Below are 17,083 nucleotides of genomic sequence, written 5' to 3' on the forward strand. Positions count from 1 at the left end.
AACTTAAGTTTTCCCCGAAACCCGTTGATGACTAAAATGACCTTCCACGGTACACCTAGATATTGATGTAACAAAATTTAATAATTTAGATGGACGCACCACATTATTTCACATAAGAGTATTGTCATCACACAAGAACGCATTCGTAGCCGGCGAAATCCGTTTAATGATAAGGGCCTATTTTTGATTAGATAACCACGGCCATATGATCCCATCATTACAGCATAGCACGAAAAATCAATGGGCTTGTGGTGCCGTTCGTGCGTTAGTTGCGTTCAAAATTATTAACCGTGAAGTAGTAAAAAAAAAATGGATGAGGAATCGCACATACCGGAAGAAGCAAATACTACTCAGGTACAGGACACACCCGCTGTGAAACTAGCTGATCCATCGTTGACGAATGGGACGCCGGGTATAAACGACCTTCCGCAATATCTGCACGATGCAGTCGCTAAAATTGCACCGCAAGAGGGATTCACTCCGGGCCAGTTCCAAATATCATTCGAAATGGGCTCCGGTAAGGGAGATGGTTTTGTGGGCGAGATGTTCCGCGCCAAAATTGTCGAAGGGAGTAGAGAGCTGATAGTACTTTGTAAAATTCCTCCTACCAACGAGGCTCGACGTCAACAGTTTAATGCAATGAAGGTTTTTGAAAGAGAAGTAATAGCTTATTCTAAATTATTACCGATGATATACGAGTTTCAACGCGAGAAAGGTGTTACTGATGAACTGGGGATCGGGTTTTTCAATGCTCCGAAATGCTACCTGGCTTCCGTCGACATGGTAAAGGAAGAGTCCGTCATTGTGATGGATGATTTACGCCTGCAAAATTATCGCATGTGGAATAAAGCAATTCCAGTCAACTACGAGCACAGCAAACTATTGATGATTCAACTTGGAAGATTACACGCAGTGTCCTTCGCGCTGAAAGACCAGCGACCGGAAGTATTCGAAATGTTTAAAGTTTCTGATCCAATGGCAAAATCGTTCGAGGATAACGCCCAATATGTAGGAATGATGAACCTGTATATGAATCGAGCAATCGGGGTACTTGAACCCGAGGAAGAACAATATCGACAAAAATTACTAAAACTAAAAACCACCGAGATTGATGATCCGTTCACTATGACTCAATCAGCAAAAGCGGAACCGTACGCCATACTAGGTCATGGTGATTGCTGGGTCAATAACTTCATCTATGCCTACAAGGTAAGTTCAATGCAACTCGTAATGTTTCCAATTGAGTCCCAATTTTTTTTATTGTAGAATGGCGTCCCTTCGGAGATAGTCCTACTAGACTGGCAGATTTGTCGCTATGCATCACCAGCACTGGACTTGCTGTACTTCTTGTTTTGCTGCACCGATGGCGAATTTTGAGCTGCACACTATGATGAAATGATTCGCATCTATTATAATTCACTTAAAACATTGTGGAAAAGCTGGGCGGTGACGCTAGCAGACAGTTTCCATATACGGCACTGTTAAAGCAGCTTAAAACGTTCGGCAGATTCGGTTTATTGATGGCTATCTTTTTGGTACCGGTGATGTGCATCGAAAATCAAGACCTACCCGATTTGAATGCCGAGGCGGAAAAGTTCAAGAAAAATAAAAAAATCGATATGGCGTTTTTCATGAATCAGCGGTCCGAAGCGAAGATCCGAAAGCGATTGAGTGCCGTAATACGGGATGTGATAAGATACGGTTATCTTTAGTCGGCGGGAGGCGAGCGGGAGAATTTAACACACTGCCCAAAGGAAAATACTGACCCGTGAAATTCTGTTAAGAAAAATGAACTAAAATATCAAATTTTAGTTGTGGATTTCAAAAGTACACATTGGCCTTTCCGAAATTACGAGCAAAACAAGCTGGCAACATTATATCATAACATCAACTGATCACAGATGTAAACACAAAAGATTCAGGAGCGTCTTGAGCTGTCCGACCGGGCGCTTTGTACCCGCAAGATTACAGAGTTCGCTGTGACAATCGGGTGGTCGTGGATTCGAATCTTAGTAGAATCAAAACCAGGCATCAGGGGCGACTTGTGGCTTTTGAACAGTTTTTCTTACAGTTTGACGAAGTAATCACGCAAGTCATTTTTTCATTTAAAAGTTAAACTAAAAACCAATAAAATAGTAATATAAATTTGCGTTCAAAATATGTTTTTTTGCCTGGCATCCCCGTGTGCATAGCACAAGTTGCACCTATGGACGAGTCGTCCCTTGTAGGCATTAGGATCGATTCAGGGTCTTTATGTACTGTGTGGTCCCTGTGGCTCTGTGGTTTGCGGAAATTGTTTCGACTCAGCATTGGGGCACGATGTATCGTTGTACTTATCCTACAACATGCGAAATTTGCCAAAAACAATATTGATAACGAATTTTCTTAACTAATACCTAATCTAGTTTATCGAGACCGCTATTGCCCCCAGGCTAGCGTATCTTACCTTATCAATCAGACGAGAGCCGTGGTGACTTGTGCTGTACCAAGAAGTTGTCGCTATGTTGCTCGGTTTTGGGCTGTGTTTCGATCTGGTCGAGCCATCATGCACGCTCTGTCCCTCTATTTCTGATGTCGGCAGGGTTGATGAAGAGAAGTGATTTCGCATGGTTGTCGTCCGGCATCCTTACGACGTGACCAGCCCACCGCAACCTACTGACTTTCGCCAGGTGTGCAATAGAAGCCCAGAAGCTGAACAGAATTTGGAGAAATCGTGACCCTCGTGTCGATACCCGCCCTTCGGATAACACCCTCAAGAATGATGTTAAAGAGCAAACAGGAAAGTCCATTACCTTGTCCTAACCCTCTGCGCGATTCAAAGGGGCTCGAGAGTATCGTAGCACATCACTTGCGCCATGGTGGCCTTGATCAGTCGAGTCAGTTTATCCGCAAATCCGTTGTCGTGCATGATCTGCCATAGCTTTTTTCGATCGACTGTAGACCGCCGGCGCAGTGAAGTCGATGAAGTGTGATGTGTGGGTACGTCGTACTCGCGACATTGCTGTAAGATTTGTTGGATCGAGAAGATCTGGTCCATGGTGGCACGGGCTCACATAAAGTCCGTTTGGTACTGGCTCACGAACCTCCTGGTGATAGACGACGGAACAGGATCTGTGAGAGTATTTTGTAGGCAGTATTGATGAGCGAGATTCCGCGGTAGTTGCGGCACTCCAGCTTGTCGCCTTTCTTGTAGATGGGGCAGACGACTCCCTCCATCCACTCGTCTGGTAGTTTTTCCTGCTCCCATATCCTGGAAATGACCCATTACCGCGCTCTAGCCAGCGCCTCTCTCCCGAGAGCTCGATCGGCAGTCGGTCTTTACCTGCGGCTTTGTTGTTTTTCAGCTTCCCGATCTCAAAAGGACTTCACGAACGTAACGTACGTACGTAACATTCTTGCTGCTTGCATCAGCTTGAATTGATTCGATTTTTTCGTACGTTTTTGATGGGCTGATAATGTGCAAAACATGTTTCAGGCATAATTTTGCATCAAAATATGATTGCATTTCTCAAAAATACTTGTTTACGTGTGAAAATATTCGCTATGGCGTTGTTTCTATTCGCCGCGTAAATTTACGAACCAGGAGTTTTCCATGAAACATAAATCGAACGATGATAAAGACCTTACGGCAATCCTCAAACTCACTGTAAGCAGCAGTGCAGTTTTTCCTTTATCGCACGCGAATAAAAGTCGTTTACCGCTGCAATGATAGACGATGAGAGATCAGTGCGCTCTGCTCCACATATACTGTACGACACTGTTGCTTCTACCAACATGTTTTCTTTCAAGACATCAGTTTTTATTACGCTCTAACAGCAGGTATAGAAATTGTTCAAGAGAAAGGGTTATTTCAAACTTTTCAAAAACCCTTACCTTCGAGGAAACGGGGAGATTCTGTCATTTTGCGATATTGGCATTTACAAACATGATTTCAGAAATATGCTTGCTCGACAATCTCGAACGTTTTTTACAGACCAACTGTCCTGCTTTTAAAGGTAACTTTACAGGGAACTGATGTGGCGAGAATGCAAAACCTTAAGAGAATTTTTCGGAACAATTTTGGATATATATATTTTCTCGTATCAAACCAGGCTAGTGGATAAATGGTTCCGAAAAGTGTTCATCAAGTTCAACAATACTTGCTGCCGTGAAATCCGATTTGCCTTGTAGTTCAAATACTGACTCATTGAAATACTGCCAAAAATATGAGGGACTCACTACTTCCTGAGCGTCTCAATCAGCTTGGGACTCTTCGTCGGACGATGTTGGAAGCTGTTGTATTTTTTGCAATAATGATTGATGCGCAGCTCGAAATTTTTGGTCGTCTCCGATTCCCTGCGCACAGAATTTTGAATCCAAGAGCAAAGTCTGAGCGATTAACTCATTGGACCCGCGCCCACGAAACCGAAAACTCAACCCTTCAACCAACTCAAAACTAGCTTCCTGATGTTCGTAATTGGAGACTCTTTCAACTCTAGCGGGCGTCTACTTAATAATCGTGATATGACAGTAGTTTTTGAAGGAGAAACGGATTTGTTCGTAAAATTCGAACACTCTCTTTGGTAATTTTTCAGTCAATAGAATTGAGTGTGCATCGAGTAGCATCTCGCAGGGCTAGCGTAGATACAACTGCTTCTTTACTCACTAATAATCCCTTTATCATACCGAAGGTAGAATTCCACCGCGTAACAACGTCTTACTTGAGTTTCAATTCTTTCAGCCCTTATTTTATTTGCTTTTCACGCAACTTGGAAGAAGCATGGCTGCTTTTTTCTGAAGAACTAAACAATTATCTTGCATTTATCTACTATCTCCGCAATTGAGTTCGTTACTGCACTTTTTACAATTAATGATTAAAGAGTAAAACATTCCAAGTGTCTCAATTTTAGAGTTGCAGCTGCTGCCGTTACTATAGTCGTAATTTTGTATTCAATGCTAAAGTTATGAAGAGTTCTACTAATTTTATTAGCAATGGTTTGGTTTCTCCAGTGTCTCCTGATGTGAATTCAGAACATTCTAGCAAATTTCATGGCACTATTTTCAATAAAATATGCACCTACTTTTTTGGACTTGGGACTATGTCTTTGTTTTTTTAAACTGGGATGCGTTCTGTAAAATTTAGAAATAAAACTGGCAATTGTTTCAGACCAGATTTCAATCAGATTTCAAACGATAATAACAACATAACCACATGATGGATAACAATAACCAATATTTTGTTGGATAGATAAAATGTTGGACAACTTTGTAAAACGTCACATTGCTCAGTGGTAAAAATTGATAAAAAGTTTCAAGAAAAAATTTACGCGAGCAATGAACCAATCACATGCGAGCATCTCTAGCACAGACGACATAAATAGAAACCAACCATTCCCAGTGATATTATCTGTATCAATGTGAAAAAAAAATTAACAGAGTCTCCCCGTCCTAATAGGTCAATTTATGTTTCCTTCATGAACTTAAACTAATTTGATGTCTCGAACGTAGAGGTATTTCAAAAAGTTTGAAACAACACTTTTTCTTGAACAATTTCTAAACCTGCTGTTAGAGCGCCATAAAAACTGATGTCTTGAAAGAAAACATGCTAGTAGAAAGAACAGTACCATATAGTATTTGAGGTCGCGTGCAATCAAGGAAAAACTGCAATGCAGCTGCTGATGGTGATTAAAAGTATCTTATGAATATGGTTACCATAAAACCCATAAATTACTCAACAAAAATTGAACATTTTTGCAACGGTTATATGTTAAAAGTTATTTTTCTCTCATTTAATCTAAATATAATTCATCGCAATATATTCACTAAATAATCATGACCGGCATAATATCGAAAGTGTAAAGCGCCAGCGAATGCTTGTAAATTTTTCATCCATTCACTAAGATTTACCAGCATTTTTTGTTTTTTTTTACATTTAAACATTGTTAGGAATTTTTTCTTTTTCAATTTTAACTTAATAAATAATAATATACGTATGTGACCTGCCTTTGTAGTTCAGTGAATGTAATTGTTAGTTAATGAAAAAAAAAACTAGTCGAGGTAAAAAAATGTAGCTTTTTAACTTGAATTCCTTTGTAATTAATTGCTACGATTTTTTGCTGGAATTTGCTGATAATTTTGTTTAACATATCATCTTATTTATTTTATTTTCAGAGAAATATTCATACAAAACCATTCATTTTGAGGAAAAAGAGTCAATTCTGTTTTAAAAAAAAATCTTGGTGTTTCTTCAACAGCAACGATATGCTTGTGTCTTGTCAAATAGATGTTGTTGCACAAAAAAAAAAAAAACACTGCAGCAAAATCTCGCCCAGTGTAAACAAAGTTCTTTCGAGTGTTGGTTAATATATTTGTAAAAATAAATTTGAGGGGAGGCTGAGAAGAGAAATTCGTCAGTCACTGACCAAACGAATTGATTCTATCTACGGACATTTTAACCTTTGTAACTAAAAATCTCTCTAATTACAGTGCTAAGTCCCACGACGCCATTTCATACAACCCTAGGGCATATACCTTGTAGTATTTTTTAATTATGTGTAGCGAATGCAAAAACAGGATTTGAAAATCTGCCAATGATGTTTGCAAATATCATATTTGGCAATTTTCTAGTGTTGGAAGAAAGAGGTGTTTTGCTTTCGTTCTACAAACATTCTGACGGTTGAATACGGAACTTCATGTTAGTGTGAGTAGGCTTTGATTTTTCTTTACTGTAGTACATATACATCGCGTAAGGGCGGCCAGTGAATGGAATGAACTAGTAGCGAGGAAGAGAAATGATAGTGCATTGTGGGATGAAAAAGTCTATAAATGAAGTGTTCAATGTGTTGATAATTCGCAGAAACTCACTGTGTTAGGTGTTGATGATTTGCAGAAACTCTCATGAAATTATTTTTTTGATCGACGATTTTAATGCCAAACACCGATCGTGGGATAATTCTCAAAATAATTCTTATTCTCACAATAGATCAACGATTCTGGTCGCAGTGAGGAAGTCCATTCAGGAAAAAAGTGATTCCAATGATAAAATTTTGCATAATGATTGTTTTTTAGGATCTTATTCTATTTCATTTCCGAATAATTCTTCATATTTTAAGCGTATAAGGAATCCATCTACGATCGATTTAATGTGAACAGATCAAAGTAATGTATTTATGTAGTGGAATGATCACAAATTCTAATTTTATTTCTCAGCTTCACGTGAATCAGTTTTAAACCCTATGAGCTTTGTGTTTAATTACCACAGGGCTAATTAAAAAAAAACAATTTTCAATGCCAGTTAGAGTTGTTTACCTACCAACTGAAACAATAACATGTGACCACTCACAACTCACTCTCCTCGTGAGAATAATATTCCATATTTTGCTATCTACGTGAGTCACACAGATTTTAAAGTTTTCCCCGAAACCTGTTGATGACCAGAATAACTTGCCAAGCTACACTATTGGCTGTTGATGAGACAGAACCCCATAATTCCGATGGACGCGCCATCAATATTTTATTAAAGAGCATCGTCATCACACGAGAACCCATCCACAGCCTTTTACGACGAAATCGGTTCAATGATAAGAGCCTATATTTCGATTAGATAACCAGGGCTGAATGATCCTATCATTACAGCATAACACGGGAAAACAATGGTCTTGTGCCGTTCGTGCGTCAGTCGCGTTCGGAATCTTTAATCGGAAAGTAGAGAAAAATGGGTGAAGAATCGCAAATATTGCAGGAAGCGAGTACTACTCAGGTACCAGATACACCTGCAGTTAAACTCGCTGACCCATCATTGACGAACGGGACGCACGGAGCGGTTGAGACGACATCTAGCGACGTTCCGCAATATCTACACGATGCAGTCGCCAAAATTGCACCGCAGGAGGGGTTCACTCCGGGCCAGTTTCAAATATCTTTCGAAGTGGGCTCCGGCAAAGGAGATGGTTTTGTGGGGGAAATGTTTCGTGCCAAAATCATCGAAGGGAGTAGAGAACTGATAGTGCTTTGTAAGATTCCTCCTACCAACGAGGCCCGACGCCAACAATTCAATTCAATGTTGCTTTTTGAAAGGGAAGTAATGGCTTATTCAGAATTTTTACCAATAATATACGAGTTTCAACGCGAGAAAGGCGTTACTGAAGAATTGGGAATTGGGTTTTTCAATGCTCCGAAATGCTACCTAGCAAACGTTGATATGGTCAAGGAGGAGTCCGCTATCGTGATGGATGATTTACGCCTGAAGAATTATCGCATGTGGAATAAATTGATTCCCGTCAACTACGAACACAGTAAACTATTGATGATACAACTCGGAAGACTGCACGCAGTGTCCTTCGCGCTGAAAGACCAGCGGCCGGAAGTATTCGAAATGTTCAAAGTTGCTGATCCAATGGGCGAATCATTCAAAAACAATGCTCCTTTTGTGGAAATGATGAATATGACTATGGATCGGGCAATAGATACACTTGAACCCGGGGAAGAAAAATATCGACAAAAATTACTGAAGCTAAAACCTACCTTGATTTATGAAATGTCTACTATAGCACAATCGGCAAAAGCGGAGCCGTACGCTATCCTAGGTCATGGCGATTGTTGGGTCAATAACTTTATCTATGCTTACAAGGTGAGTTCTAATGTCATTCGTAATGTTTCCAATTGAGTCTCAATTTCCTTGTTACAGAAAGGAGTACCATCAGAGATAGTCCTACTGGACTGGCAGATTTGTCGTTACGCATCGCCAGCACTGGACTTGCTGTACTTTTTGTTCTGCTGTACCGACGGCGAATTCCGAGCTGCACACTACGACGAAATGATCCGTATTTATTACGATTCGCTCAAAATATTGTTGGAAAAGCTGGGTGGTGACGCTAGCAGACAGTTTCCATATACAGCGCTGTTGAAGCAGCTTAAAACGTTCGGCAGATTCGGTTTAATGATGGCTACCTTCTTAGTACCGATGTTGTGCATCGAAAATCAAGACCTGCCCGATTTGAACGCCGAGGCGGAAAAGTTCAAGGAAACTCAAAAGGTCGATATGATATTTGCCGTGAACCAGCGGTCCGAAGCGAAGATGCGAAAGCGAATGAGTGCCGTCATACGGGACGTGATAAGATACGGTTATCTCTAGTCGATGGGAGGCGAATAGAAAAGTTTACGCACTGCCCAAAGATAAATACTGATCCGTTAAGTTCCTGGACGAAAAAATAAAGCAAAATATCAAATTTTTGGTTTGGGATTCCAAACATATTTGTCATTGTAGTTGTTGATTGCTGCTAGATGTTAGGCTCATTTTTCACAAGCTTTATTCTTTACAACTTTGTGATCTTTGAAACTCGATTGGTTTGAAATTGTTTACCGTGATATTTTTACCAACATTTTTGTGCAGTTCATTTGAAACTGTATGCGCGTGTACAAGGTTCCTTGTTTCGACGCCATTTTTAACAGAACATGTTTGAACAAAAAAAATACTGGCATAAAGAGGCCACTCCTTCATTTTTCTCTGAGCGTAAGTAAGAGAGCTTCAGAAAAATCCCAAAATTTTAATTATCTCAACGACTGGCCATAGGACACATAGTTGAAACTTTCCAGGTAATTATAATTGGCGATACTTGACGAGACAAACGAAGCTTGGTATAGTGGAGCAGTGAGCGTAATAGGAAGGGTAGAAACTGCACACCACCACGGATAAAAAAGAAATGTATCACTTACTATCAATAGCATTTCTAGTCGCAATGAATAGTCGATGCAAGGAAAAAAAATATCTGAGTTAGGGAAATAAGGAAGTGGAAAATATATTTTTTCTAATTTTTGCTTAAAGCTCTTTAAAAATCAGTTCTTGTTTAGTATATATTACAGCCTTGACAAATGCAGACAAACATATACATTTAACAAACTAACATTTAACATTTGCATTACTACGGCAAATTCTTATTTATCAACATTTTTCGACACTACTATTCAAGCTGACAACGTCAAAAATTTCAGAAGTGTCAAAATGTCAAAAATGCCAACAAGTCAAAGATGTCGAAAATTAACAGTGCCAACAGATTGTTCGACATATGTCATAATCAAATGTGAAAAATATTGAAAATGTCCATGATGCAAAAAAAATTAAAAAAAAACATTAAAATAGCGGAAATGTTAAAAATATCGAGGATGGCAAAGATATGACAAACTGCTGAGCATCCCTAAACTGACAACAATATAAAACAGTCAAGATTACAAAAACATGTGATTTCTTGATAATGTCGGATATGAGAAAAATATAAGTACCGCGCGTAAGGAGACAGTCAGGGGTATGTCAATGCATTGTGTGTAAAAGGTTTGGGAATACACTCGATAGAGGTTAATCAATTTAATGGTGTGAAGCGGTAAATTTCAGTAATAATTCTTTTTCAACTCTCTTTTTTTATTGATTGGTTAAAAGCAAAGCAAAGCCTTGGTGCTACATTCCGATTCGGAACTCGACCTTCTGTTCTAGTTATACACAGACTTCGCAGCCGACTGTTTAGTGTACAGGACAATTGTGGGGCTAGCACTACGATCCTACTGACACTAACAGTCTCTCCCGAGCCGAGACTCGAACCTACGACGATTGGCTTGTTAGGCCAGCATCGTACCTCGAGACCATCTGGGAGATATTATTGATTGATTGATAACCACAAAAAAGGCGTTGTTTTATTGATCATTCGAAAATATTGTTGAAGGTTGCTGGAACACAGTTGTAGGTGAAGTTCCACTTCAGCGTCAAAACAAAAAAGCGTGTATGGAACTGAATTCTGCTCGATGATAATGTTATGTCAAGAGACGCTTTATTTAAAGTTAAAGTAAGTAATGTACTGTAGGGCAGAACTCAGAAGAGTTGCGACAAAACCCGAAAAAATATCAGTTTACATGCCTAATTTTATTTTTTTTTTTTTGCAGTAGACGTGTCGTCGGCTGGAAATAATAGTAATCTACTTTACAAAATGATTTAGACATTGCGCTTGAATATTGTGAAAATAAGTAAGGGGCATGCAAATACTGAAGAATTACTGAGTTTACTCCAGGCCTTAGACGCGCCTATGCTTTTGCACTGGGTTGTATGTGACTTTTTTGTGGCTCCATTTCCATTTCGAACCCACCGAGGTTCCAATATTTTGCTTGTTATGTAACAAAATTGAACAAAAGTAGGTCTATAACAGGGGGTAGAAAAATTAATTGAGACAGGCAACCAGGGCTGGAATTCACCTCAGTGCAGACAGAACCACACAAATTTGTACACAACACATTTGCCATCAAACCGTGCGTGCCACTCCCGTTACTTCGTTTGTGTTCTCCCCATTCGCTCTTTTGTATTTCTTTCGCACCGAAAAAAATCGACTGAGTACACTTTGTGCATTTGCCAAAATGTGCGACACCACACATTGTGTCTTACTTTGTGTGTTGCTTGGGGCAATGATTATCGGATTTGACGAACGAACGATTATAGTATTAATTTTTTTTTTTGGTTTTGCACTTCATTTGACTCCTTCTGAAATAATTTAGAAGCTATTTTCAGTGCTGCTCAATGGGTTTTGTTTAAAAACTAAAAATGGTTTCTTCCCGGAGATAGCCGCAATATGTCTAGTACATGAACAGTAGGGTGGCAATAGAAATCGACTTTTCGAATTTCGTTTAGAAGTAGGGCTCAATAGTTTCGTCTTTGGAAAAAGTTCCCATACTAAACTTCAGCCTAATCTTACTTCGGGAAAAGGAGAGCATTATTTTGTGACCAATGAAAAATATGCACAGGTATTTCATAAATTTCTTAATATTAAAAAATTCTGATTCCAAATGTCTTAAAAATGTATGAAACATCGAGATCTGGTGTTATCCAAAAACAAAAAATGAAAAAATCGATCGGTTAAAGTTTCACTTTTCGACTGAACGAACTTCTAAATACGTCATTATCACCCTAATGAACGGTATCAGTAGTGAATGCATGTAGCGATAATATATGAATACCGGGACAGTAACATGTCTGGACGTGCATAATATATCCTAAGAAACACGTCCACGCCATTGATAATCGTGTTGAAATGAATTCTCAAAAATGTATATGGTCCTTTCTTGGTTTCTTTTCTCTGCTATTTTTTCTACTCGCAACGCAACGCAAACTGCTCAAACTGAAGCTCTTTGTTCTCACGCAATGTGTCACAAAAAGCAGCACAAAGTGTTGTTCCGTTCTCCCTCTCTTGAAATATTTCTCACTTGGTGATATCTTTCATTGTCATTTCATTTTCGCTCATTCTCTTTGTGCATGTTGGTTGTCAAAATGTGTGGGTACCATTCTCGTTGTGCCTTGCCGTAAAATTAACACAATGAGTGTGCGAATGACAGCCCTGCAGGCAACATTTTGTCAATTTTCAATTAGCCAGAACTTCACGAAAAATGAATCAATTTTGATGAAACCGGTTTCATTTTACTGGAAAACTATCCTGATTGCCTAGTATTACTTGAGAATTTGACGTGACCTATGGACACCGGAAATGTTCCTGATTTTGGGAGTGTGTATCAAAATGTGCATTTTTGCAACTCGTATAATTTTTTCTGACATCTTGTTCCTTTCAGGTTTGTATGTTAGACTTCATTCCGAGTTCATTGGTACACAAAGGTTTAAAATCTGTCGAAGAATCATCGAGATATGAATAAATTAAGTATGGGTGTTGTTTTTGGCAGTTTTTTCTTTTGTTGGGTACAATTTTCCTTGGGCACCCTAGCAGAACACAATGAAACTTTGTGGATGTATAGGCCCTATTAAACCAAGCAACTCTGCAAACTTTTTTTTGGAAATTCATCTGGACTCACATTTGCAAAGGTTTGAAATATTTAAACCTCTTTCTTATAAACCAACTAACCAAAATACCTAAATAATGACGAGAGAGGTTCCACTTGCCCCTATCCACCCATATTAGAGTACGGCGAGCATATGTTACAGTAGGTTTTCATATATCAATAATACAAACTTTTTTGTGTTAAGAGATAGAGGAATGGTTTATTCGGCAAAGTTTTAGAACGTGCAAAAATATGAAACTTTGCTGAACAAATAAAGCTTCTATCTACATTGGAAACAGAATTATAGCGTATATTCTATGAAAGTTACTTAAAAGTTAGTGTTTTGTTCTTGACTTTTGTTGGTCACTTTACAAGAAAACGTTGTACTAAAGAAACATTTGGGCACACAAAACACACGTTTTTGTTGAAGACCACACATCTCCAGGACTTTTCCTTACAAAGTTATAGCACATTGCATCATATTTTTTCGATAACTTTAACAACGTATAGAATAAAGATTAGGTGGATTGGGACAGATGGAACTTAAAAAATTCTGAGCACTCGAGCTAAACTTCGAGAAAAAGTATTAATATCATGATTCTACTTGCCTTAATACGCTCTTAAAGTTATCGAAAATATATGATGAAATGTGCTATAACTTTGTAAGGAAAAGTCCTGGAGATGTGTGCCTTCAACAAAAAACGTGTGTTTTGTATGCCCAAATGCTTCTTTAGAACAACGTTTTCTCGTAAAATGTGGCTAACAAAAGTTAAGTGCAAAAAAATTAACTTTTAAGCAACTTTTACAGAAAATACTCTGTAACTTTGTACCCAATAAAGATAGAAATTTTGTTTGTTCAGCAAAGATTCATATTTTTGCACGTTCTAAAACTTTGCCGAATAAACCATTCCTCTATCTCTTAACACATAAAAGTTAGTATTTTGGATATATGAAAACCTACTGTAACATATGCTTGCCGTGCTCTAATATGGGTGGATTGGGACAAATGGAACCTACAGGAGTTTATAGTACTGCAGCTTAACTTCAAGAAAAAGTATTGACATCATGATTCCACTTGCCCCTTTTTAACCTATACGTTCTTGAAATTATCGAAAAAATAAGCTGAAATATGATACAACTTTGTAAGGAAAAATCCTGGAGATATATGGCATTTGGCAAAAATGTGTAATTTGTGTGCCCTAACAATTCCTCTCAACAATACTTTCGTGTAAAATGCAACTAACAAAAGTTAAGTACAAAAAACTAACTTTTAAGTAAGTTCCATGTTATAACTTTGTACCAAAGAGAGCTAGGGTTTTTATTTGTTCAACAAAGTTTCATAGTTTTGAATCTTCTACAACTTTGCTGAATAAACTGTTCTTCTATCGCTTAACACAAAGAAATTAACTTTTTTATTTTTAGTATAGTAAACTTTTCATACTTTTTGACAATTTGCGATTATGCGGGTCATTAATACAAACAATTGTTTCGAAGACTTTATTAAGCTAGGATGAATGCGAAAGGCGCTATGGAATTAAGTTCCACTTTTTGCCTCATTGGACCACTGCGCAGTGGAAACTCGTAAAGAAAAATAATTTTCTAACAAAAACTTTTTGGTGTACCACTATATGCCCAACAGCAAAAACACCACAAAAAACATACTACATTAATTCATATCTCGATGGTTCCCCGGAGGATATTCAACCTTTGGGTACCAATGAACTCGGAATGAATTCTAGTTTATTGGAAACATATCTATTTAATAGAAACAAGATATCAGAAAAAGTTCTACGCATTGCAAGAATGCACATTTTTACACACACTCCTGAAATCCGAAAAATTTCCTGTGTCCGTTGGTCCCGTCAAATTTCTTAATGATTTTTGGAAACTAGAGTAGTTTTCCAGTAAAATGAAACCGGTTACATCAAGATTAAGTAATTTTTCGTGAAGTTCTGACTATTTAAAAATTGACAAAATTTTGCCTGTCTCAATCATTTTGTCTGCCCCCTGTAAAAGGATCGTGACCAACGAATCTTCAGTTGAAGAATGTTCATGCTTGAAATATTTTGTAACAAATAATAATAATTCATTTTTTGATAATTCGTTTCATGACAACTCGAAAGTTTAATTATATCTGAGGTGAAAAATACTCAATTCCAAGTTATAGTTAATAACTGAAATTTTGGATTTAGGAATGAAAATAATAATAATACCTCGTTAGCGATGAATCTTGCAAGTGTAATGTTTCCGACAACTTCATGCCAGTTGATGATATAATCAACTTTCCCGAAAAAACAAAATGGATAGCACCATTTATTCATCTCCCAGATGGTCTCGAGGTACGATGCTGGCCTAACAAGCCAGTTGTCGTAGGTTCGAGTCTCGTCTCGGGAGAGACTGTTAGTGTCAGTAGGATCGTAGCGCTAGCCCCGCAATTGTCCTGTACACTAAATAGTCGGCTGCGAAGTCTGTGTATAAATAAACAGAAGGTCAAGTTCCAAATCGGAATGTAGCACCAAGGCTTTGCTTTTTTTTAGCACCACTTATTCAGAAGATAGATGTAAGCACCATCGAAGAAAATTTAGAAGTTATGAGGCTTGTCACACCAGCGGACCAATTTGCCCCAACAGTACTCACGAGTGCTGTAGTTTTGAGATGCGTAAAACTCATATTCACTGTACCAATTGAAAAAGTGGTCATTCTTAAAAGGACGGTTGGTTGTGTTTTCTACGAAACTGTTATTTATTCGAATTATGCCTTTTTTTCTGTTGTTTGGGAGTCGAAAAGTTAAAAGCTGATTCTCGTTTCATAATTATCTCTACCAGCATTCCCCTCAATTCCAACACTTCTGCAGGAAGGTGTTTCATTGCGGCCGCAGGATTGATAGTTACTCCAGCACTAACGCGCCTACTTTTCATTACGCAGCAGACGATGAATTCAACCCATCGCAAATGATTCGACGCCTAGCACGAGATGAACGGGAAACTGTAAAATTGAAATAAACAGAACTGCTACCTGAATGATGAAAAAAGCCCTGTGATTTTCAATTAAGTGCATACGGAGAGCACTAACGCAACAACTAGGTGGCTTCGCGAACGTATTAAAATAAAGAAGGGTAAAAAAGGGGACAGACTTCGCTGTAGGTGTAGGTATACATACGAACGCTGTGCACGAAGTATATTAGACTAAGTTAATATTATTAGTTTTTCGTCAACTCTATAACCGTCAACAAGCGAAGAAGCATATCGTTTGGACGACACCAGAGACAAGCGGCGTAGCAGCCAAGTTTAGTTCAGATTCCCGCAAGTTTGTTGTTACCAGGATAGCTAGCCAAGCACTTGGGATCGGAAGCTAAAGCTGTTACGAAATACACCAGCTCGGAGTAAAATGTTTTATTCCTCCTACGAATTCGAATTCCAGTACAAATTACAGTCGAGCCTTCTTAGAGCCACAAATACGTTCTTTAAGCAAAGTTTAATTTTCCTACCTTCAAAATTATGAAATATGCAGTTCTATATTCATTCCAAGCGATTTCAAAATGGCGCTCAAAACCTTTAAACTAACTGAACTACAATCATTGAAATTCGACAATTTTCGTGACGCTCTCGATTTTTTTGTTTTGCTTTGAATGATTTGTCGAAGAGGTGAGAACTTTTCTTAACACTTATCATAAATCTGTGTCCGATTGATGTGCTAAGAGTAAAGAGCCCTAAATGAGCAGGAGGTGTGAGGTGATGTGCGATTTTCATAACAATTATTTGTAAAATATTTTCAAAATAAAGTATCACATAAAAACTGAAAAATGTTTATTAACCCTCTAGTGCCCAAATTAGTTTTTAGACGGACTTTGAAATAATCACTATGAAGCTTTGTAAACATTTTTTAATTTCTAATTTAAACTTTTTTCAAGGTTCAACTGAAGACCGTCTAAAGGCGGCACTGGGCTAAAAGGAGGGTTAAAATATTTTATAATTATATTTTAAATATATGATAGAGAATAAATGCGAAAATCAATATAGCTGATGTTTATCAATAATCTCGATTTCCTATCTTTATCATTCTAACCGATAAGCACTACTCTTTACTTTCGCGTTGTAAACACGCTGTACTGGAGTACACGCTTTCTACGGAAGTCAACATTTTGCGAAGCAAGTGTTTCAATTCCAACTTTCCAACAGCAAGCTTGGTATTTTCAGTCAAATACCTAACGAAGTTTAGGAGCTTTAAATTCATTCTTTTTACAGCCCAATCGATTAAACACGCTTCGGTACTACTACCTATCCTTTCGAATCAAAATTCCGCA

At 38.1% G+C, this 17,083-nt stretch overlaps 2 protein-coding genes across 2 annotated transcripts in view; one reads left to right on the forward strand and one right to left on the reverse strand.

Moving 5' to 3' along the window:
• LOC129726388 (G-patch domain and KOW motifs-containing protein) overlaps positions 1-17,083 on the reverse strand; it is an 84,470-nt gene that overhangs the window by 51,696 nt on the left and 15,691 nt on the right. The window lies entirely within an intron of this gene.
• On the forward strand, positions 7,658-9,238 carry LOC129726391 (uncharacterized). Its single transcript, XM_055683014.1, has 2 exons — positions 7,658-8,608; positions 8,666-9,238. Exons 1-2 carry the CDS (start codon positions 7,694-7,696, stop codon positions 9,110-9,112), a joined length of 1,362 nt encoding a protein of 453 aa, XP_055538989.1. The 5' UTR covers positions 7,658-7,693; the 3' UTR covers positions 9,113-9,238.

Source organism: Wyeomyia smithii, chromosome 3 (assembly GCF_029784165.1).
Source record: "Wyeomyia smithii strain HCP4-BCI-WySm-NY-G18 chromosome 3, ASM2978416v1, whole genome shotgun sequence".
In the NCBI taxonomy this organism is placed as follows: Eukaryota; Metazoa; Arthropoda; class Insecta; order Diptera; family Culicidae; genus Wyeomyia; species Wyeomyia smithii.